The sequence below is a fragment of the Topomyia yanbarensis genome, chromosome 2 (genome assembly GCF_030247195.1).
Source record: "Topomyia yanbarensis strain Yona2022 chromosome 2, ASM3024719v1, whole genome shotgun sequence".
Taxonomy (NCBI): Eukaryota; Metazoa; Arthropoda; class Insecta; order Diptera; family Culicidae; genus Topomyia; species Topomyia yanbarensis.
In genome coordinates, this window is record NC_080671.1 from 191,390,157 (window position 1) to 191,416,395 (window position 26,239).

The 26,239-nt window shown below is 38.6% G+C and overlaps 2 protein-coding genes across 4 annotated transcripts in view; one reads left to right on the forward strand and one right to left on the reverse strand.

The window, feature by feature from the left end:
- Positions 1–18,893, reverse strand: part of LOC131682502 (uncharacterized) — a 44,671-nt gene extending 25,778 nt beyond the window's left edge. The window contains exons 1-2 of one of the 2 annotated variants that reach the window (XM_058964017.1): positions 18,460–18,893; positions 5,964–6,462 (exon numbers count right to left, since the gene is read on the reverse strand). In XM_058964017.1, coding sequence (XP_058820000.1) covers positions 5,964–6,128 — 165 coding nt within the window. In that variant the 5' untranslated portion in view covers positions 6,129–6,462; positions 18,460–18,893. The remainder of the gene's footprint in view (positions 1–5,963; positions 6,463–18,459) is intronic. The other variant, XM_058964019.1, reaches the window with a different exon arrangement.
- The window catches only part of LOC131682501 (thioester-containing protein 1 allele R1-like), a 244,953-nt gene that overhangs the window by 84,247 nt on the left and 134,467 nt on the right, over positions 1–26,239 (forward strand). The gene's annotated exons all lie outside the window — the stretch shown is intronic.

The window sequence follows — 26,239 nt, forward strand, 5'->3', positions numbered from 1 at the left end:
AAACTCTGGGCTTTATAAACGAGTAAACATTATTCATACCACCACTTATTCGAATCATCTTCCTCTTGCTACGATAAAACTCCAAAAACGCTTTTAATCCACCTAACAGTGTGATGAGACATTTCTTATAACTCTTATCACTCTCTTCGGATATTATATCGTTTGAGAACATTTAGAACTTGATGCTTCGCGATGTTTTTGATAACACATACTACATGGGAAAGTGGCAGGACTCAGAGAATCGCTCAAATCAGCATAGGATAACATCAGTGCTAGAAATCTCAAATCAAATCAATGGGAAGCGAAAAAATGGCCCATAAAATAGACATACCAACGAATTATTGTTAATGCTCTGTTAATAAAATATCTAAATTGTGGTGGGAAAACTGAATTTTCCTAAAGGGGTTATATATTGTACTGAGCCAAAAAATCGCATTTTTTTGAATCGATTTGAAGTTTATACTTTACTCAAATCACCAACGCGACTGAGAACTAAGAAATCAACGCTTTTTCTTGAAAAGGGCGATACTAGCAGTGATACCATTCAAAGAAAATCAACAGTGAATATTTCCAGACTTTTATTTCCTATTTAAGAACTATTGTGTTTTTTACATCCTAGATTGCATGATTCAGTGATCGAAACCCAAAACTTCATAAAGTATTTGAAATTATTAAATTAAAATTTGTTTTTGCTATTGAAATTTACAAAATGATGGTATCGCCCCTTTGGCGATTGTTTACTTTTTCGGTCACACCTATCAGCATTGAAGTATCGTTCTTACGTTTTTTTACAATAACTACCGTTCTACACCACCGATTTCGTCCGGGTTTTTTTCAATAGCGATCATTGTTACTATTTACAGCTATCAGCTTAATAATCCTAAAAAAATACCAAAACGACAGTTTCGCTTCTAAACTGCTAGCAAAAAAAGTATCGCCCTGTTTGTTTGCATGGAGCGTGGAGGGCGAAACTTTAAATAAACAAACAAAAATACAGTTTCGCCCGTTGTATTTTTTGCTGTAGTTTAAGAAAGCAATATCGTAGAATCAAAATTTTAGGTTAATTGGTTGCGTTTCAAAGCCCTCATTCGCATGTATGAAAAAAGCCATATTTTTACATTTGTAAGTATCGCCATTTTCACAAAAAAGCGTTGAAATGAAATCGCAGCTCCGGATATCACGCTATCTCTGAAGTGCATGCGTGCATAGTTCCAAATTTTACTTCGACATCGACTTTTTCTAAAGGTGACTTCCCAGTAGTATCCTTGATTTGAATTATTATCGCTAATCCTAATGCCAAAGAACAAATAAAAACCTCTCGAAAACGAACCGTTTGGGAAAATCATCATCATTACTGGAATTTTCATTTTCACGAAACTTTTCGATAACCTTCCGTCAATTGCGTTAATGCACTGGGTGCACAGTGCTCTGAAAATCTAGCGAAATCGTCTTAGGGCACCAGCGAGTCTAATTCAGAGCTATCTGCGCGGCGAGTAAAGTAAAGAATACCAAAAATTAATTTCTATTCCATAATTTTCAGTTCAGCAATTCGAGAGATCGTGCTCACCGCAAGCCATGAAAAATAGACTACGTTGTGAAGCGATGGTCACTATTTATTAAAAAATCACGGTTAAATAAAAAATAAAATTATTAAAAAAATTTCAAATAGTTTATAATTTTCACAAACTTATTAAGAAAAATTGTTTAATAATCTTTCGTAATATTGTATAAGAAAAAAGCTGAAAATTTCAGTATTTTCTCTATCTGCAACATATTAACCCTTAAGTATACCAATTAATTGGTATACAAATTGGAATAGGTTCGCCAAATTTTGGAAGAAATTTTTAAAAAAACCCCTTGAAAATTACCTAAAAATAGTTGTAGTTCGATACAATAATAAATCCCCAAAAATGAAATGTACCTATTAATGTGAAACACAGTGAATAATACATACAATAAAGACCCATTTTTATCAATCTCATGGTGTATTTTAGGCTGACAAAATGGGGACATTGACTAAAGCGGGCAATTTTTTTTTCTTTATAATAAACTAAAGCTGTTAAAATATTCTTCCCGTCCCTTGATGTAGTCTGATAACTATTTCTGATTATGATGAACTTTTTATTTTTGCATATTTCCATCTTCATGATAAGGAAAACATGCTCAAGAAAGAATTTACTCGAATTCAGTCTTGTTCGTCTGCTAGAGCCCATCAAACATATGTTCATATTTGGTTGATAAAATCAGGGTTTCAATGTGTTATAATAGATATTCAGCATTCGAAGAAGTTTCTTGTGAACGAGTGTAGAACGACTTTGTTTCTACTTACTTGAAGTCAGCGGCGTAGCCAGAAATTCGGTTTGGTGGGGGTTTGGTGAAAATCGATCATACTGTCCAAACGGCATAATTCCGAAACCGTAATTTTTGAAGTTTTAAAATTATGCAGAATTAATTTTTCAGAAAATAGTAACAGAGTTCGTGTCTAGCGAATTTGTTGAGACTTTATTGTAGTCATGAATATTAAATATGAATATATTGAGAAAAATCACCATAAATGCTTCTTGGACGATATACCGTCAAAATTATTTTATCAAATGATGCGCTGTTTAACGTTTGTAAAACTCATCGAAGATACTAAACCTCCGAAGTTGGCGGTTTCAAAATGATGCTATCTTGACCTTAAATTACTGATTTTAAACATTTGACCTATACGTATAATTGGTCATACAACAAAAATCAAATGCTCATCAAAATCGATCAGAACCTGCTAGAATCGAATGGACATCGTTATTTTTCATAAATTTCTCTCTACATTCGGAAAGTGTTATCCTCGTTATTAATCATATAACGTTTTCGTCTCAACTCGACGCATTCCCAAAAAAACCTGTCTTAATCCACCTAGTGGTGCAATTGTGCTTGTCTCATTTGTCCAGACTACGATTCCATGGCTGGTTATGTTCAATACAATGGTGGAAATGAATATTACATGTTCAGTACGATTTGCACATACATACAATGGATCGACAGCCACGATCTTGAGATACTGTGTGATACTGAAACATCGCTTGAAACCAGCGGCGGATCATGGAGAAAGGTCCGGGAGGTCCAGATCCGGCCGAAAATTTTCAACTTGTTAAGAAATTTTAAACTAGTTTTGATTTTAAAGTAGCAACCCCTTACTGCATACTCCCTCCGGGCCGGTATGATTGACGATTTTTAGAGTGATTGCATAACCTTTCTATATGAGAAAGACAAAAATGTACCAAAGTCCAAAAAAGGCAATTTTTGTCAAACATCTCAATGTTTCATGCATTTTAAAGTCATTTGGCATCAAAAATACAAATTTGATTTTGAAATTTTTTCATTTCAGTTTATATGGAAATTTGCTGTGTGATTGCACTCTTCAACTCGTAACTCCGGAAACGGAAGTCCAATCAATAAAAAATTCAATAGCAGCCGATGGGAAGGTTGTTCATTTAAGACTAACTTTGTGCAAATCGGTCCAGCCATCTCTGAGAAACAGAGGTCACATTTTTTCCACATACACACATACATACACACACAGACATTTTCCGATCTCGACGAACTCAGTCGATTGGCATATGACACTCGGCCCTCCGGGTCGGGATTAGATTGACGAATTTTAGAGTGAATGAGAAAGGCAAGAACATTTTTAGCAAATGTTGAAAGTTATGCATTTTTTTGGCGAGCAGTTCTATGTTTCATAGACATTAAATCAATTTTAACTTCTCTTCCTATTTAATAAAGAACCTTATTACAGTACATCTCTACAAAAACGAGATCAATTTGAAAATAAATCTGAGGACTATGATTGATTGCAGAACTCTGTAATTTTCTATTGGAATGTTTTCAGGCAGGAATTTGATATTGATGCTATTAGACAACTGTGAAATCAAGATCAGTTACATATCAGGACCCCATTCCGACAATTTATCAAAAGTCCTCATGATGTTTACAACAACAGGATATCAATGTACGGATCAGATAATTGTTATTGTAATATTGAATTGAATCAGTCTGCATCAATAAATTTTCAACTTCAATCCATTTTTTTTGGGTGTGGTGGGGGGGGGGGGGCGTTGTATGGTGTTAAACCCCAAAACCTTCTCTTGGCAACGCCATTGATTGGAGTTATTTATTTCGCTTTTCATTTTTCGATATGTTTCAGATCGATCCGATGGTCATGAGTTAGAAAAATTGCAGTCAGAAGGTTCGCACAAATGAACATTTTTGCACTGATAAGTTATCAAGTTCCTTCCAGACAACTTGGAAGTGTTCGGTGATTATTTCTAGCGGTTGTAGATAGAAAAATGAAATACAAAAGTCGTTTTATCGAAATAATGTTTGGCTTATTTTAATGGATTATTACTATATTGAACAATAAATAGGCGACAAAGAGTAATCCACAAACAACAAGCCATAACTTTTAAAGTATTCAAAATAGATATTTGAAGTCTTCAGTAAAGTTATTCGCAAAAGTAAGAGCTACAAATTTGCTGAAGGCATCATTTCGATATAATCACTTCCAAGAAAATTTGTGAAAATATCTCACTCATAGGGGGATTAATCAGCAAAACCACAATACCAAAAGAAAGGGAATATTGCCTCCATTAAATTCTCCGAAGATACTATTGACCTAAAATAAGCCGTCTTGGCGTTAAAAATAGATTACATGTTTTTGGTCATATTTCTGGCAATGGGAAATGATAAAAATCTTTCGTCCGCATTTAATGTTAAATATCTCTTTTGATAATAGTCCGATTTCAACAATCTATAGCTTGTTCGAAAGGTATTTGTTAAAGCTATCTAAAAACATATAAATTGTTACTCTATATTGTCAACTTTGGCAAATAATTCCAAGAAACTGCAAAAAACGCCATTTTTACACATTCAAACATTCATATCTTGGAAACTAAACATCAGAATCAAAAACAAATTAATAGCGTTCATACTGTTTTTAGTTATTTCATTTAAAATTGGTTTGGATAAGATCGGTTCAGCCATTGCTGAGAAACACGAATGAGAATTTGTCCGTTACATACACACACACACACACACACACACACACACACACACACACACACACACACACACACACACACACACACACACACACACACACACACACAGACATTGTCCCAAATCGTCGAGCTGAGTCGATTGGTATATAAGACTCGGCCCTCCGGGCCTCGGAAAAAATCTTGAAAGTTTGAGCGAATTCTATACATTTCTTTTATAAGAAATGTAAAAACATACATTTTCATTACAGTCACTCATATATACCTCACTGTCGTATTACCCGCAGCGTTTTAAAAACGACATTTTTCTCCACTTTATGGCACTGAAAAAATATATCCTGTATCCTGTATATATACAATCTACGCAAGGATTATGCACGAAATATATCATTTTATTAGCTTACCGACTTACCCTCATATACATAACTTATATACCAATTTGGAGGAATCCATATTCCTTCCATACATGAATAATAAAACAAAATAGTGCTTAATCGTTAATCGTTACCAAAACGTATAGTGTAGCCCATGTGCTTTAAGACGTTTTTGCTTGAGTTTTTCATTAGGGTTGGTGCAGCAAAACTACCGGAAGTTTAATAAACCCAGCAACTACCGACTCTCTTATTCGTGTTTTTTTAACCATTAATTTATATACTAGCCTTCCCAACACACAACGGAAGCTTCAGCATCGTTTAAGCTGAAACTTTCCAGAAAAGTTCATTAAACAAAATCAACAATGCACCTATTAAGCGAACTCGAGCACCGCATGTGTGCTCAAATTAACAAAGATACCGCTATCAAATTCTTAATTTTATGCAAATATTTGCTCCCCTTATCGAATAGACCCGGCATGGCAGCGAAAGCAAACCACACAACTTCTTGTAATAACTAGCGGGTAACACGTTTGCGTCATCGTGCACTTACCTCCGTAAGGATAATCAGTCCGAAGATGGCGAAAAACGCTATGACGATCAGGAAGCTCATGCCGGCCCGTTCCCGGGCACCCCAAGGTGTTTTCTTCGCGCGCTTGGACCGTGATGACATGGAGCCCCCCGTTAGTTTCGATGGGGGGCTCCCGCTGCCATACATAGTATCTTTCACTTATCGAGAGTGCGCCTTCTGCAACGACGATGGCTTCTGTCGTTCCTTCGTTCGAGTTGTCTGGAACACGGGGATGAGTTTGTTCAAAGAGGAGCCTTTCCGACCGTGTGGGAGGGGCGGAGGGAGTGTCAGTAGTGTTAGGTGCTTCCTGGGAGGATATCTTCACCGGAAAATTGGTTGGTGGGTGTATTGCTGTAGTGGTTTGCTTGCTTGTGTTACCCCTTATCGCATAAGAGGCTCGCTGCTGGTGGTTGTCCGTGACCGGACCGAGGGAAACGGCGGCAATGGTAACGACATTTCGTTGCTAATTTTTGTCCGTTTTCTGAAAGCAAAAGATACAGGAAAAGATTGATATTGAATTAGGTATACGGTAACGTAATACCTTGGCGCCCTTTTTTGGACGCGTGATTAGAAAGGTAATTAATTAATTGGACTAAAGGTAAGGTTGTGAAAAAAATAATTTCGTTTTATATTTATATTTATATGTATATTTATATATATATTTATATTTATATTTATATTTATATTTATATTTATATTTATATTTATATTTATATTTATATTTATATTTATATTTATATTTATATTTATATTTATATTTATATTTATATTTATATTTATATTTATATTTATATTTATATTTATATTTATATTTATATTTATATTTATATTTATATTTATATTTATATTTATATTTATATTTATATTTATATTTATATTTATATTTATATTTATATTTATATTTATATTTATATTTATATTTATATTTATATTTATATTTATATTTGTCGTGAAAACAATTACATTTACAACTATAGTCCCATGGCATAATAAGAATTCATGCTAACGTGTCAGAAACTTTTCATCTCACTTTGTATAGAATCTCTCATCCTTGGAGACCAGTCTTTACTGATTTATCCCTCTGAAAATCATTGCGCAACTGGCTCTGTCCGAGAATCGTTGGATCCCTAAGACGAAATCGTTAGATTTTCAGAGCAGCGTGCACCCGCCGCACTAGCTCGTCAGCTTATCGAAGAGATCTGCGAAAACTGCCAGGGGCATCCCTATGGAGTTGCACGAACACTACTTAATGTAAAATAGTTATTTTCTTAGCACATTTAGAGAAATAGTAAATCAAAGATATTTCTCGCGTATAGTTTAAGCACAACCAATAAATATAGAATGTTACATATTGAACCAAACCTTTTTGGTGATCAGGTTATTTCATTTGTAGCGGGTGGGCGAGCAGCCGCTGCATGCAATGCAACATGCATATCAGCGGGGAAGTCTACTACCACCCTGTTACACAATGTTATCTACAACAATGAAAAGGCTTTTTCACAAAAGCAATCAAGTTTAGCAATCAAGAGTTTTTCTCGATATTGAAGGTGCTTTTGAAATCGTATCTTTCTTTAAGCAGCACGAGGTCATGCAGTACCTTCATATATCACGAACTGGGTACACGCTATGCTTAGCAACCGACATCTTTGCTCATCGTTAAGACAAGTAGAGATAATGAAACTGAGTGTCTGTGGATGTCCTTAAGGTGGTGTGTTGTCACCATTTCAATAGAACCTTATCGCCGATGGCTTGTTGAGGAAACTTAATGAGCTTGGATTTCCGACGTATGGTTTCGTCGATGATTATCACATAATGATCATGATTATGAAGACACTTTTTGATTTGATGCAACAAGCCTTATGTGTTGTATTGCAAAAGTGTCTTCATGTTGGACTATCAGTAAATCCAAATAAAACATCAATGGTGCTTTTCACACAACGAAGGATTACAACCATTGCAGTTCTTTGACTCTGAAGTTATTATCGCAGATCAAGTTAAGTACGTTGGGGTAATTCTTGACTGAAAATTTAATAGGACAGCTCACATCGATTTCAAGATCAAGACAGCTTACATGGCTTTTGGCCAATGTTGACGGACTTTCGGCAAATCCTGGGGACTCAAACCCAAGTACATTCGATGGATCTACACAACAATTGTAAGACCAATACTGGCATACGTTTGGTGGCAGAAGGGAGTCCAATCAAAGCTAAACCATCTTCAGAGGATGGTCTTGATGGCGATGACTGGTGCGATCTCGACAACATATACTGCTGCTGTAGATGCAACTCTTGAACATAAAACCACTACATGTGTTTCTGAAACAAGAAGCAATTTCTTGTGCTTACCGTCTTAAGGTTACTAGGCTCTGAAACAGTAACCCAATAGATCGTGCAACTAGCCACACCAGACTGTAGCCCCAAATGGTTACTTGGGATGAGTATACACTTGCACCTTTTAGAACTTTTAATGCGAGAATTCCTCTTCGCGAGGAATGGTTGTCTGGCTGGATGGAGCGACAACTTGAAGAATACATAGTTTGTTAAACTGACGGTTCTTTGTTGGAGGGCCTGGCTAGTGCTGGTGTCTATTGTCATGGATTAAAATAAACCAGATACTGTACCGTATTCCAAGTAGAAATCTTTGCGATTCTGAGTGGCGTACAATCAGCACTTCAACACACTGATAATATAAATGCTTAAATATAACGAAATCGAGCATGCAATGCACGAATTCATTCGTCGTTTTTTGCAACGAAGTCTTTTCGTGCATTGTAAATAGTTGGTTTCGTTCATTTCATGAACAAGAATAGCCGCTTGCTGAACGAAAGCTTTCGTAAATTTTACACATTTAATGTATACTGCAGGAATGTTATCGTTGATAACGACTTTATTTTTCGTGAATTAAACGAAATGTTTTGTTTATTTGAATAAACCTTTGTGTATATTACGAACGATTTCATTGCTCACACGAATTTATTTCGTTCATCTTAGAAAACTGCGTATTTATTAGCCTGTTGTTGTTTTCAGTCCATCTTTTGGGATCGATGTTTAACAACATCGATTTTTTTTTAAATGCGGCCAAATCGATTTTATTTTGTTTATCTTAGAAATAAATTCAGGAAATCTTCCTGAATCCGGCAGACACGAATACGGCTACTAAATAGTCAGACCGAGACCGTCGTGATGATCAACAATTATCTGACGTATAGCGACAATGACTCCATATTCTATCTCTATTGAAGCTCCTTTGACGTTGATGGTTTGACGAATGGTGCTCGTAAATATTATAAAGACTTTCGTATATACCAGCGAACAATTCGTTTGCCTAATGAAGCCATTTCGTAGTAAGCCAACGAAAGTCGTTTCGTGGTTTTCACGAAAAACTCGCAATAAAAAATAAAAGTGTTTCAATAGAACTACGAACGATTCATTATATGTACGAAAAATTCGTATATTTTATGAAAATTTTCTGTACGAAACTAATTCCGTGCGATTTACGAATATATTCTATCAGTGCAGGGAATTTGCGGTAAAAAAATCTATTTTTGCTCTGACAGCCAGGCTGCCCTGAAAGCACTTAGTTCGGCAGATTCGAGATCGAAATTAATAATCGCATGTCGAACTCAAATCGAAGAACTAAGCATTTCAAATGCTATCTACCTTCTATGGGTAGCCGGTCATTTCGGTATTACTAAAAATGAATAGGCGGACGAATTGGCTAGAACTGGAGCTGAGACTGACTTCGTTGATCCAGAACCAGTTGTACCATTGTCGATAAGTTGGATGCATGCCAACCATTGGCGTAGCATGCAAACTTGCGTTCAAACAAAGACTTTTCTACCGGATGTGAGTTCGAAAATATCAAAGAATTTGTTGCATTTTTTCCAAGCACAACTGCAGTATTCTAGTCAGGGCACTGACTGGACATTGCAAACTCAATTATCACATGGCTACAATTCAGCGCGCTGAGTATTATTCATGTGATGTGATGTGAATCCAATTACGGAACATCATATCATTTGATATGCAACTCCCCTGTGGTAATGCAATTACGTATCCGGATTTTTGGTTCTCCATACATAGATGATTTGGTCGACAATGACTGGGCAGTGCGTAAGCCTCTTGTACCTGAAGGCATAAAATAGACCTCACTTGCGGTCCTTAGCTTCCTGCCCAGTAACTCCTAGCCCTGGCCTCCTCGTGGCGTCGACTGGGATACGAGTAACCTTAGTGAAGATCGGGTAACCAACCCCGGTGGGAACTTTGGTCGTATGCTGGCAGGGAAGGGGGGGTTACCCTTCTTCGGAAGGTGTAAACCTGTCCTGGTGTCCAGGTGGGACCTTAAGCAGTCCTGGCAAGACGGCCCACCGGCGAGACAGGTGGTTGGCGTAGGCCCTATAAGCCGCCCCTTAAAAACCCACATAACGAACAATACAGAAGAGAATACGACCCAGAACAATCGGCAACGACCCAGGCGACGAATAAAGGATCACGATTGGAAACTCGGAACATGGAACTGCAGATCGCTCGGCTTCGCAGGATGTGACAGGATAATCTACGACGAGCTACACCCCCGCAACTTCGATATCGTGGCGCTGCAGGAACTTTGCTGGACGGGACAGAAGGTGTGGAAAAGCGGGCATCGAGCGGCTACCTTCTACCAGAGCTGTGGTACAACCAACGAGCTGGGAACCGGCTTCATAGTGCTGGGCAAGATGCGCCAACGTGTGATCGGGTGGCAGCAGATCAACGCAAGGATGTGCAAGTTGAGGATCAAAGGCCGTTTCTTCAACTACAGCACCATCAACGTGCACTGCCCACACGAAGGGAGACCCGACGACGAGAAAGAAGCGTTCTACATGCAGCTGGAGCAGACATACGACGCTTGCCCTCTGCGAGACGTGAAAATTGTCATCGGCGACATGAACGCACAGGTAGGAAGGGAGGCAATGTACAGACCGGTGATCGGGCCTAACAGCCTGCATCCCGTATCAAATGACAACGGCCAACGATGTGTGAACTTCGCAGCCTCCCGTGGAATGGTAATCCGAAGCACCTTCTTCCCTCGCAAAGATATCCACAAAGTCACCTGGAGATCACCGGACCAAGTAACTAAAAATCAATTCGACCACGTTCTAATCGACCGTAGATTCTTCTCGGACATCACAAACGTCCGCACTTATCGCAGTGCGAATATAGATTCGGACCACCACCTGGTTGCAGTATGCTTACGCTCAAAACTTTCGACAATGCATAGCTCTCGTCGAAGCCGAACGCCGCGGCTAAACATCGAGCGGCTACAAAATGGCAGAGTGGCTCAAGAATACGCGCAGCAGCTGGAAGTGGCACTACCAACGGAATAGCAGCTAGGCGCAGTTGCCCTTGAAGATGGCTGGAGAGATATCCGATCCGCCATAGGTAGCACCGCAGCCACTGCACTAGGTACGGTGGGCCCGGACCGAAGAAGCGACTGGTACGACGGCGAATGCGAGCAGTTAGTCGAAGAGAAGAATGCATCATGGGCGAGAATGCTGCAACACCGCACGAGGGCGAACGAGGCGCGATATAAACAGGCACGGAACAGGCAGAACTCGGTTTTCCGGACCAAAAAGCGCCAGCAGGAAGACCGAGATCGCGAAGCGATGGAGCAGCTGTACCGCGCTAAAGACACACGGAAATTCTACGAGAAGTTGAACCGCTCGCGCAGGGGCCACGTACCACAGGCCGACATGTGCAGAGATACAAACGGGAATCTTCTCACGAACCAGTGTGAGGTGATCCAGAGGTGGCGGCAGCACTACGAAGAACACCTGAACGGCGATGCAGCAGACGACGAGGATGGCACGGTAACGCACCTGGGAGCACGCGCGGAAGACATTAAACTACCGGCTCCGGATCTCCAAGAAATCCAGGAGGAGATCAGCCGGCTCAAAAATAATAAAGCCGCTGGGGTTGACCAAATACCAAGCGAACTACTAAAACACGGTGGCGAGCCACTGGCTAAAGCGCTGCACTGGGTGATTACCAAGATTTGGGAGGAGGAGATTTTACCGGAGGATTGGATGGAAGGTGTCGTGTGTCCTATCTACAAAAAGGGCGACAAGCTGGATTGCTGTAATTACCGAGCAATCACCCTGCTGAACGCCGCCTACAAGGTACTCTCCCAAATACTATGCCGTTGACTATCACCAATTGCAAGTTCGTGGGGCAGTACCAGGCGGGTTTCATGAGCGAACGATCTACCACGGACCAGGTGTTCGCTCTTCGTCAAGTACTGCAGAAATGCCGCGAGTACAATGTGCCCACACATCATTTGTTCATGGACTTCAAAGCAGCATACGACACTATCGATCGAGATCAGCTATGGCAGATTATGCACGAGTACGGATTCCCGGACAATCTGACGCGATTAGTGAAGGCGACGATGGATCGGGTGATGTGCGTAGTACGTGTCTCAGGGACGCTCTCGAGTCCCTTCGAATCACGCAGAGGGTTACGGCAAGATGATGGTCTCTCGTGTCTGTTATTCAACATCGCGCTGGAAGGTGTAATAAGAAGAGCAGGGATCGACATGAGTGGTACGATTTTCACAAAGTCCGTTCAGCTACTTGGCTTCGCCGATGACGTTGATATTATTGCACGAAACTTTGAGAAGATGGAGGAAGCCTACATCAGACTGAAAAGAGAAGCCAAGCGCGTCGGACTTGCCATCAACACGTCGAAGATAAAGTACATGATTGGAAGAAGTTCACGAGAAGAGAATGAGAACCGCCCGCTTCGAGTTTGCATCGGTGGCGACGAAATCGAGGTGGTTGAAGAGTTCGTGTACTTGGGCTCACTGGTGACCGCCGACAATGATACCAGCAGAGAGATTCGTAGACGCATCGTGGCAGGAAATCGTGCTTACTTTGGCCTCCGCAAGACACTTCGGTCGAACAGAGTTCGCCGTCGTACGAAGTTGACCATCTACAAGACGCTGATTAGACCGGTAGTTCTCTACGGGCACGAGACCTGGACCATGCTCGTGGAGGACCAACGCGCACTTGGTGTCTTCGAACGGAAAGTGCTGCGTACCATCTACGGTGGAGTGCAGATGGAAGACAGCACATGGAGACGGCGAATGAACCATGAGTTGCATCAGCTGTTGGGGGAGCCGCCCATCTGTCATACCGCGAAAATCGGACGACTACGGTGGGCCGGGCACGTAGCCAGAATGTCGGACAATAGCCCGGTGAAAACGGTTCTCAATTGCAATCCGACTGGTACAAGAAGACGTGGCGCGCAGCGAGCACGATGGATCGACCAGGTGGAAGACGATTTGCGGACCCTTCGCAGACTGCGTGGCTGGCGACGCGCGGCCATGGAGCGAGTGGAATGGAGGAATGTTTTGTATACGGCACAGGCCACTTCGGCCTTAATCTGTTAATAAAAAAAAAACATAGATGATCCGAGCTGAAACTGAAGGATATGCTATTGTTCCTAACCCAGTGTAGTAAAGAGCTATATTTTTAACCGTATTTGAATGACAATATCTCTTCGGAGGTGTAGTCGTTCTGTTATCTCAATATCCGCTCACTGCTTAAATAAAAATTCTAAATACCTCTGGGGTTGGTTTAATTCCTGCTATTGTAGCACCTGCAAATCGTTCACCATCCCTCCGGGGGTGCACAATGCTCTGTTTTAATGGTTCTGTGTCATTATTTTCCTTACCCCTAACCTTACTATTTCCTCAATCCTTCCCATCAGGAAATGATGAAAAGACGATTCTTGACAAGGCACAAATCTCCGATCAACATGGGGAACGTACCATTTGAGCCAGACACTACTGATTCCTGCTTCTTGATACGTATAGTTTAAGCACAACCAATCAACATAGAATGTTAAAAATTCAACCAAACCTTCATTTCATTTGTGGTAGGTGATCGAATCGACCAAACTAATATCTGGTGCTACGGTCCTTCCGACCATTGAAAATTCTTCTGGACGAGTGAGTTATGAGACCAGCGCTCCAGTGTAGTGAAGACTGTAAACGATTGCATTGAACGTAAGTCACAGCTAACGGAAGCTAAGACCTATGTAGCTCAAACTCACATCGGGTGACCTTCCCTGAGTCTGCTTTACCTAACCCAATGACAAGGTATCTGCTCACCGTTATATACCACGCGTCGTAAATAAATTAGTGGAAAATACGTGGCGCCCTGTATGCGGTAAAGTTTGTAGTGAAAATCTTAAAAAATCAAGGCAAAATACACACCTAGAAAAAATCCTGTAAATTTACGTTTCCTGACCCCGACATATACGAGCATCAAAAATGACTTAGTTTGTTCTGAATGGCAGAAAGTGTAATTTTATGTCGAATTTGGCATCACTTGAAAACAAATACAATTGTGTTGGCCCCTTTCAAACTAATACATTTTCGTTGATTGTGGTGCCCGCGAGGTCCCGAGCCCTCTGGCCCTAGCTCAGTGTGTCCATTCGTAATGACGGTACTTCTTTGGATGGAGCAATCATCTCGGATAGCGACTAAGGAAGCAGCAATGGACGATTCGACTCGCTCAGAGTTTGACATGGAACTAATTTTAGCCAAAATTTCAACAGAAAATACAGTTACATTAATTTAAAATTAATGCAATTTGATTCCGTACACCCTTTATGTGCGCGAGATACATGCGTGACAGTTTTCAAATTAAAAGCTTGTTCAAAATTTCGAGTGGGTAATTACCCTCTAGAATATTTTCAAGTGGGTAGTATTACCAGGTAACTGGCATCCCTATCTCTACATACAGAGTTTGACAATAGACAACATCGCTTTTCCACCGATCGATGGGGGTGAGTTTGACAACGTCAAAATCACTTAAAATGTCATCAACAAACAATAGTAGCAGTAAACAAAAGAAAACAATGAACACTTTAACTGATTTGATGTAAACTAAAGTGCTCCTCGTTCGTATTTAAAATTAATTTCGTTCATTTTGTTACAAGCAAAGTTCTTATGCTGGCTACGAAAATATGACGTCCCGTCACCCTCTTGAGTATTACCCATACTATCCACGTCATCTGCGGGCCTTAGTATCCCCTAAGGATGCTTACAGAGTGGCAACGAGAAGCTGAGCTGGCGCTGGAACTGACATTAGAATGCGAGATGCGCGAAACCTGCTTTCTGCAAACCAAATGGGTGATGTCAGAGTGAAAGCCGAGCGGATCTGCGTCGCCTGCCCGCTTTCACTCTGACATCATCCCTTTACTTTGCTGCAAGCAGGTTTCTCGCATCTCGCATTCTAATGTCAGTACCAGCTCCTGCTCAGCTTCTCGCCGCCACTCTGTAAGCGCCCTAAGAGAAGAGACGACAGCAGGCTTCTTGCTCTTCTTAATTTACTGTAATAAGCTCTGCGGTAAATTTAAAGACAACAAGCGTTTGTCGTTGCCAGATTCCTGTTGTATAGTATTCACAATTGCTGAAAATAATTCTCGACGATTACGGCGTAAAAGCCAACTGTCAAAAGGTCTTCTCTTTGAACTTTTCTCTTTTGTTTACTACCAACATCTGTGATTGGCGAGTAAAACTTTGCCCGGAATTTCCCTTCAAAGTGGATTTTGACAGTTGGCTTCCCTGGTAAAAAAATATACACGAACTTTAACCCATATAGTCCAACGATTCCACATATTGTTTGGATTATACCCTGAACAGGTCGTTAGGCTCTTGGAGATTTTTTTACAAAATGTTCTAACGATCGAAAGTGCATTCAATTACCTTTAATTTATCATTATAATATTCCATATCGATGCACTACAACCGAAGGAATTTGGATTTTACTAAACGCACTTTTTATTTTAAAGGTGAAATTCATTTTTTTACTGTAAGTCGAAAACTGTTCTACTGTAAATTTTTTAGACCTCATTTTCGGATTCAGCACGAAATTTTACATCAGAAATGGTGTTCGAATATTGAAGTTCAGATTTTTATTTTTATTTTGTAAACTAGTGTAATTGTATATTTAACATTCAGGTATAATAAAAAATACTTTGCTTTAACGTCCAATCCCAATCGTTCATTATGTTTAAAACAATAGAAAATACGACTTGAATCAACAAAATTGTTTATTATCATGATATGATCAACAAAATATTTTTTGCTTCTTCATTTGAAATATTTTCATTCAAATATTTATTTTATTTTGAGTAACAAAATATACTGCTTGATTCAACAATATTTTATTTAGTTTCAGATTGTTGTTGTGATATGATCAACAAAATATTTTTTTTTTTTTCAAGTTTGATCTAATCAATTTTTCAAATTTATTTCAACATTCAATTTATTAGAATCAACGAAGATATTCGATTGAACACAGAACAACTTGGTTAATTTGTTATTTAAACCCACATATTATTTGACATTAAAATTTATTTTTCTGCGCGCGTGAAAAGATTCCAAGTTTTTTGAGGTAGGCCAAAGTTTGAGAGGAGGTTAACCTTTCACACTTAATGTTTTCTGACTAATCTCAGCTTTTTCCGCATCTTGTGCCGAAATCTCAACAGCTGAGATCTCAGTAAACATTTTTTTTGCTGAGATTTCAGTAAAAGTGACGTTGCATAGCTGATACTAGGACAATAATTCACCGAAAATCAGCAAACAAATCCCACTTTACTGAGGTATCAGTTTCTAAATTTGCCCACACTGCTGTTGGGAAATTGCCGAGCCGAATTGAGTGTGTAGATCCTCCGAAAAAAGTTCCATTGACTGGGGACCATTCATAAATTACGTAACGCTTTTAGGGGGAAGGGGGTACAACAAGTTGTGACATGTTGTGACATAGAGGGGAGGGGGAGTTAGCTAGATCGTTACGTAACATGTTTTCACCGAAGAAAAAAAAATTTCTAGGAATTTGTTACGTAACAGGGGAGGGGGGATGAAGAAATTTGTGACAATTTGTTACATGGGGGGAGGGGGGAGTCAATTTTTGGCAATTTTTGCGTTACGTAATTTATGAATGGTCCCCTGCTATGATCGAATTAGCACTATAATCATACATTTTATTTAAAAATTCGAATCACTTTCCCGGGATAATCGAATCCCCGGATAATCGAGTCCGACCTGTATAGTCAAGCTGCGTTCAATGCATTAAAGACTCCTTCATGTCGCTTAAAACTTGTATGGGAGCATCTTCTTGCACTCCGAAAATTTGCGAAGAAAATTCATGTTAATCAAAATGTAACTGAAAAAGTGGGGAATCACAGCTATAAAAAAAAACAAATGGATTCATAACATCGGAGTTTCATAAAAACGGGAAGCCACAAAAATGTGTTTAAGTGACCTAAATAGTTTGATTGTTTGTAAAGCTTATTTGTGTATGCATTGGAACCAGTGTAGCTGAAAGATCAAATCAACCTAATCAAAATGACAACATAAATGGCAGCATGAATTTATAAACTTCGTAGATATTGCTAAATATACCATGCATACCGTATAGTTGATAAATATAATAGAAATGCAACTCATTTTTAAATTTGTTTGGACTTTTTATGGTTTTTAACTATGAAATCATAGTTTGGATAAATGAGAAATACACAATTGCACCTCTATGTAATTTAAAAAAGCATTAAATTCCTATGCTATAAAAAGGTATTAAATTCATTGCAGTACACGTTTAAATCTGAATTCCCTGCATGATTGCATCACAAGAAACAGTTGGAATATATTCATGCAAGCTATTGGGATATAATTGTACAAGTCATGCCTAGCAATGCCGCAAAGCATACCACGTCGGGCGTGGGTTAACCAGGAAACAATCAAAACAACACTGCATTTTCAGCATCTTCCTACTAAAACACCTTCTGGCTGAACAGGTGGGCCACATGCTCTGCCTGAAGTCACAAGTGGATGTATTAAATCAAACGTTCTTTCCATGCCAGAAATTCATGAGGACTTTAAATTGCAAGATAGGACAAAACAATTGTAATTAGAATTTCGCCACGTCAAATGATTTCGATGATGCAACTAAAAGTTAGCCACCCCGTTTTCGTTATGCCTCTGTATGGGAAATTGAAAGCGAAAAATTTAGGTCATGGCTGAATTTCGCCTTCTCCCACAGGCAGACGAAGAAAAAAAAACAACACTTGTGTCCTGAATATGTGCATGAAATTTCATTTTTGATTGTCTGTTTAAACTCTTTTCATGCAATCTCTCCTTCGGGAGTTGGAAGCATACGGCGGCCGGAATGTGAATTGAATAGTTTACATAACAAGGAAACTTTTAATATAGCTGAGGAAGGAGAAAATGATTAGCTGAGAAACAATTCATCGGTATTGCATACAAATGATTTTTTTAATACATAGGTTTGTAATTGTTCCACAAATTCAAATTTATGTTTTTCATTTCAGTTAATTTCGGAATTTTATGATTATCCTAGCTTTGGACCTTATGGCCATTTTCCCCTAATATATGAACAAATGTTTGCGGAGGATTATGAATCGATTCCTACCTCAACACGCGAGCAAACCACAATATCAACCGAATCAAAGAAATAAATCAGCTTCTCGTAACAGCTTTCTCAAGGGATAATTAGTTTCCTCGGATTCCTTCCCACCAGCAAACAGAGCAGTGAAAATGGGCGTAGAAAAATCAAGTGCAGACGTTCACTAAATTTTACTCCAATTCGAATAGGTTTCACTGTTATCCACTGACACAACCCACTTGAAACGCTAAACAATTCGAATTCCGGAAATGTTACATGAATCAACCACGATTCAATTTTCACCTGAATAACAATGCATCATCAGTATCACAACTGTAAAAACTACCGACGGCCATATTTATGAAACGAAGAACAATGTTTTGACGTGACTAACCCGTGCGAAGTGTGTGATATAACTCAGCACACTTCCTTTGTGGCAAGGATACACATCCAACAGTCCGAAGACGGAGATGAACCGACTGCCGGAACGGGACAGGAATCGATTGTTTACATCGCACGGCGCAGAATCTCAGCCATGCCATAGCACGTTTCGCAGTCGTGAGCAATGTTTTGGTATTTTCACGGACTCTCCCCGTCGCTTCGTCCAACCGGATGATAACAGTTTGGCGGAATGTTTATGTTTTGGTGTAGCCGGCGAGAAGGCGCACGCTTTGCAACACGATACTGGAACGTCATGCTACCTGACTGCGCAAGATCGTGTTTACCGTCAAATGATTGATATAATGATAAAATTGTCTGGTAACAAATTTCAATAGAAGAAGGCTACATCTAATCAACTGAAAACAACTGTGGAATATGACTTGATGGTTTCTTCGACACGGTAGTTTGAAAATAGCTACGCAAGCAATGATAGTAGCATCTTCTAGAGGCATCACAATTGAGCACAGCTTAGAATGTTAACATTTGAACGAATTTCATTGAAACATTAGCATTAGCGTCACCTAATCCCAAATTAAGTGCATAGCAATGACGCTGAAAAAAGTAAATAAACGGGATAAAAATATTCAAATTCAATATCAAAAAGCTTTAAATTAAAAATATTGCATATTTGGCAATAATGCCACTAAGCAGGATAACCATTCGGAATCCTCAATGGAGTCAACAACCGATTCCGAAACCGATTTCGTCGGCATATGTTGTTGCATTTGAACTGGAATCCATTCAAATTTCTGAACCGATCGAAACTTCAATGGCGACTAAAAAGCCCGTGAACTCCGTTCGGATGTAAATCTGAAATTCAACTGAACGAACAAGTTGCTTACATATTGATGCATGAATTTTTGGCATCGTGCATATTATTGCTGTTAGCACATCCTAGCACAACAGTCATCACTTAGGCCTTTATAAACTTGAGCTCCAGAGCTGTATAAGCACTTGCACAACACCTTGCAATAAATCTTGCATTCAACCTTTTAAACAATATTTTCTGAACCAATTTCTAGCAGATGGAGCAAAGAGATTATCTTATCTGAGGCACGATATTAGTAGCGATAGCAAATTCAATCATCAAATAAAATTGAAGATATGCAACTTCAGCATTAGTTTTGTGTGTGTTACTGAAATAATTTAGAAATTGTAAATAAAAATTTGCGATGGAACAACACGAAGAAGATCTTCTCCGACTCAACCGGAAAATAAAACAGCTAATAGGCAGAAACGACATGCGTAAATACTATGAATCAAACATACACTTTTACAACACTACAATTCAAAATTTATCACCAGTGGAAACCCACAGCAATGAACTAGAAGCTGAAAATCGAGCCCTTAAAATGGAAGCTGATCAACTTAGGAAAACCAACATCGAGCTGTCGGAACTGGCGCAGCGGAACAAAACAGAACTCGAGAAAGAGATCACCGAACGAAGGCAGTTATATGTGGCCAACCAGCAACATAAAGACCGGCATCGAACGTTGCTGGAGCGCTACAGCAAGGCATGTGAGGAAGTGAAAGTACTGAGGCATAGCTTGAAGTCGGCGGTATCCACGAAGAGAGTGGCTCACGTGCCGGTGGAAATCATAGGTATGTGAAGATAGTTGTTATACGTGGATCGGTTTCGGCGGCCGTAGTATCATGATTTTAACGTTCATGATGTACGAGAAACATATTGTGTAATTCGCTTACTGCATCTAATTTTATTTAGGCAAGACATGTAACCTTGGAATGAATCCGTTGAAATCTGGAATTTCTATCGACAACAAGATGAGATTTCAGAGTAGCAGCGGTTATTGCAGTAAAGAATTAATTACCAAATCTCAAATATGCTACTGGTGATTAATTTCATGTCTTACTTTGACCAAAAGTTATATTTTTATTCCAAATGATTAATGCAGGCAATAAAGGTATCGCACTGAAACTTGTACAACCATCAGCCTCTAACGTGTTGCGCTGCTTCAACTGTGAAAAATTTGGTCATAACTGTGCGAGATACGTAAACAAAGAAACATGCTCAAGATGTAATGGAGCACATAAAACTTCTGAATGCTCTTCAAATGATTTAAAATGCGTAAATTATGTTAAAAAGAATAATGAACGTGAAATGAATTTGGACTTAAAGCGTCCGGCATTTTTTAAGCAGTGCTCAGTACATATATTCGAATTCGAAATGTATCTGGTTACATTCTTTTGGAGGAAATTCTATGTCTGCAACTTGAACCTGACCGTATTTTTGTTAACTGATTTTGTCAAGAATAAAAATATTAATTTCCTTCTAGATAAATCGTTAAGCTCACAGCTTTTGGACCATTCATAAATTACGTAACGCAAAAATTACTCAAATTTGACACCCTCCTCCCCCCATGTAACAAACTGTCACAAATTTCTCCATACCCCCCCCCCCTCCTCTCCACTACTACATAACAAATTTTTTGAAAAAAAATTTTCTTTGGTGAAAACATGTTACATAACGATCTAGCTTACTCCATCTTCCCCTATGTCTCAACATGTCACAATAGACCTTTCTTGTCAGACCCAGCCCCTATTTTTCTTAATTTTTATCAAAAGAGTTCACATTTTTAAGAACAAATCCGTTGAAAAGATATTTTTAAAACTTTTCCTGATTTTGTTATGATTTTTTAAAAATTAAAGAATGCAAGAATGTTCAATATTTTTTTCACCAATGCAAGAATGGTGGGACACGAAATATTCGTTTCGGCAGCACTGTTTAACATATTTCAGATTAAGTTATCGGCAACACTGCAAATGAAGTGGTGAATTGCGGTATAACGTTCATTAATGAATTCAATGAAACTGAGTGAATTTCAACTGTCAAATTGTATAGAGCAATGCATGAAAATGCTTAACACTCACTTTGACAGTTTAGAGAGCTTGTTTACACGGACTTGGATTTTTCATTTGACCACAATGCGAGAAACTTGGTTTGAATCGCTTTTAAATGTTAATACCATGTAAACTGTAATTTTTCCTTCTATATCGTCGCGGTGCAGTATTCAATTATTGATTTTTTTTTCTAGTTTTCAGTTTTATTTTGAATATTTTGCGGGCAATTAATCAGTTCCCATAATTCGGCGACGTGCAGAACGGGAACTATTTGTCTCCTCCGCAAATGCTCACATGTCAAGTGGTGTAATTCCGGCAAATGCATTGCCTAAAGCTACGATTTCTTACCTTTCCAGATCGGACGCACCCTGTAACCATTTTTCAATCAAACCATTCAGAATATTATTCGGAATCCTGAATGGAGTCAGTACACCGAAATAAATCCAAACGCTAATTCTATTTGCTTCAAACCACTTAAAATCTATATGAAGAAGAAATGCTAATGTTATCACGCGCACACATACCTTCTATGTGTCAACTGTATAAACTATGTATGCACACACCTAAGTTATATGTGCGTATTGTTATAGAATTGAGTTTTATGTGTCTTATAGTTATGAAATGTGAATATAAGATTAATATTTCCTGTAAATACACACATTAGGTTTATGTGCCAGCAAATAGTGTCTATCTGCCTTCGCTAATTGTAAAAATCTATGTGTAAAATCAATAGGCATAACGTTTACATTTTTTTTGAGTGCATGGATTCCAGTTCAAATGCAACAACCGATTATGAATCCGATTGAGTTGGAATTGGTTGATGCATTTGAGCTGGAATCCATTCAGAATTCCGAACCGCTGTTCCTGAATAAACACTGTACACCAGCGGTTCTCAACCTTTTTCGTATCACGGACTCCTTAGAAATCACCCTGGGTTGCTGCGGACCCCTACGGATAAACATCGTATGCTATCAATATGTTATTTTCAGTTTGTTGGGAAACAAGACTTCAAACTTCAATATGCACTTGGAAAATATATTTTTCTATCCGGACGCCCAACAACGACATAACGGCCCCCAAGGAGTCCGCGGAACTCAGGTTGAGAATCACTGCTGTACACTATATCGAACCTCGATATGTATACATTGTTGAAGTATATTTTATATCCACAAAATTTTCATTTTTTATGTACAGTTCCTTTGGGTACGTTGTCTGGTAGATTAGTTTGTTAATTAGTTAATATTCCTTTACACACTTCTAGACAAACATGTCTAAATGGCCCTAAATGAAAATGAGCCTTTGTTTACATTCTCCATCGATTATCACGGCATCATCATAAAACTTTTACATTGTTTCAGTATATATTAAAGATATTGAAAGACGTTGATTTCGACTAGCATGCGGAATTAAGTGATACATGAAATAGGTCTAGAACTGACGAGAAAGTAAACAGAGGCACTTGAACTTAGGACCTCTTGAATAAGTGTGCTAGATTCATATTTTTGATTTTTTGAACAATCAGATTCAAAATTATTGCACCAATTATAAAACATCAGGAAGATTTTCGGAGGTACAACAAAACCAATCTGAAGCAGAATCTTCGGTGACCAATAATCCCAAGCTAGTTCGTCACATCCTTGGTGAAACATTCGTCAGGGAGCTTTCCGAGCCAATCTACAACAAATCCGCTTGGTGATTATATCTCTTATATTACTTAATACAGTGTAACAACAAAACTCATTAAAATTCAGAATACACCCATTTATTTGATAACGTTCATTGCCATAATATTCAAAATACAGAATTCAGCCCTTTCGTTTGAAAGTTCTTTTCTGCTTTTTTCTTCGTTTCCAAATAGCGAATTTTTCAGTTTCTGACATTTCAGGTCTGTCGGGAGCGTTTGCAATAGCAGCAAGCAAATTTCGGTTTCCATTTAGATGCGCGGCCAGTACATTCTCAGTTAGATTCGGTTGAGCGTTCTCATTCTCAAGATAGAAAATCAAACACTTACTAGCAAACTTCTCACACATCATTTTTTTTTGTTGTTTCTTAATCTTTCCTTTATTAAGTATCGAATATCTCGAAACCTTTTTTTGCGGGATTTTTCGGGATGCTCTCTCCGATATAAAGCAACACACATTCCGTCGTCGCTTTCGGTAGCCACCGAGACTTGGTAGATAATAATGTAAGTTTGATCGGTGTCACCGAGAAACGACAAAGCTTTGATTCGCTATTTAAAGTTATCCACGGCAAACTCAAACAATTCTTTGCACTAAATCCGACAACGGCTAATTTACGCATCAGAATCTTACTTTATTTGTTTATACTTCGAGAGAATTTATCAGGACAAGACAAGGCCTAGTATACAGAGGGTGGAAACATTTCTCTACACCTGAGTGCGGTTGTCATTTTTCGAATAATAAGGAAAATTAGTGAAAGGAAATCCAGTCGTGATTCGTTGGTTGGGCCACAGCCTATGTCCAACTAACGAATTTAATTCGCTAGTTGGACGACTGACAAATGTTAAAAACTCTCCAAAGAAGACATTAGTAGTGTAAAAGATTGTTAGATTGTCAAAGTCAATTTGACATGAGATTTTGACGTTCAGATTCTTTCAGTTCCAACTAGAATCATATGACTGCATAATGATTTCTCGACAAACTTATGATTACGACGTAAAAGCCAACTGTCAAAATTTACTTTGAGCGGAAATTCTGGACAAACCATTACTCGCCAATCAAAGAGGTTGGTAGTAAACAAAAAACAAAAGTTTTCTCTCATTAACTGCTATGAAGTTGGTCCGGAAATAAATTTCAAAGAGAATTTTGACAGTGGGCTTTTACGCCGTAATCATATGTTTGTCCAGATTTGTAGTACCCTGTCTCGTTATAGAACATTGCTTGAAAATGTTTAATCTCGCCCTTTTAATAGTTCAGAGAATTCATCTCACTCACATTCATCGAATAAATCCATGTAAACAAATGTTTACTAAAGGCCCTAGTATAAAGGTACGTAAAGAGCGTGCAGAAAGTGAAGTACCTATCGAGCAAAATTAGAATCCAACTTTGCTGCAGACGTATCAGAGATGGATTCCAATTGTGCTCGATAGGTAGGCTTTTTTGATTTCACTCTTTGCGCAACTGTTCTCTATAGACTGTGATGTTTACCGCATGAGTTTATTTTATTGATGTTATATTCTGTTCTCAAAAGCAATCAAATACGACAAAATATTATGTTCACACCTTTCTTTTTCTACTTCTTGTTTCAATTTGACAGGATTTGGATGAATTATTTTAGTATCAGGGATGCCAGGTCGATAAAAAGTAGTAGAAATCGAAAAAGTCTGCAGATTGTCACAAAAGTCTGCAATATATTTGACACAGAAAAGTGATGCGATGATATTTAAAATAATTAAAAAATGCTAAAGACTAGTTGAACTGGTTTTCTTCCGTGAAATATCCGTAATCTGCAAGAACCTGCAACTTATATGAAAAATCTTAATTTTTACTGATATATTAACAGAGCTGGCATCCTTGCCACATTTCCCCACTCTGAATTCATTTTAATGGTGAGAAAATATGGGGAATCGAAGCAAGATAGGTCATTAGCATATGGGGTTAAGTGGGCAGTTCGAAGTATATTTGATTTTTTCAATAGTTAGAGGCCCCAAATCATCGCCCCAATATGCAATATCGAATCACGGATAAAAAACCAAGCTTTTGGCAATATAAATTTTTTTGCAAGAAAGGTCTATTTGTCGTACTCACGCCCCGCCTCCCCCCCCCCCCCCAAACAAAGTGTTACGTAATTTATGAATGATCCCTTTGTGGGGGTATGAGGTGGGACCATCATCATCATAAAACAATTTATTGTGTGTGGTCGACTAAGAAAGGAATAAACCATGACGCTACCTGCTGCCCTAACTATTGGGTTATTTAACCTAGCATATAAGCGATATTTTTGGAGCTGAAAGTTTTATCACAGATAACAGACGTTTAGGCTCGATTCGGAACGTCTTGTCTAGTCTAGTCTACACATACACAACCAATACATGTAGGGATCCTGGAAAATTGCAGACATTCGCCTACAATTTTACTTGTCAATATTAATGTTTATGGTACATATAATATGACACAATCATTAATGCGGCCAAGCCAACTGTGCAGCGTACAAAGTGAAGATGATTCAAAATTATACGGCAATTAAATTATTCATTTAATGAAGAATTTAATCAACGAACTATTTCAAACCTTGAATAAGGAAGCAATGTCGACAACCGTGCCAACCGCTTCAATTTGATGGGGATTTGATAAATCGTTGGGAGTGATTTGGCTAAGAAGGTTAATGTCACTCCAGGCCCGTGCACAGAAAATTCTCAAGGGGGAGGGGGGTTTGATTTTTTAACTTTAATTTTAAAAGAAATGTAGGGTTACTCATCTTAGCTCCTCTATTCATCTCACCCATTTAAACGCATTAGTTAGAGCAATATCTGCTATCTCTATTCAAC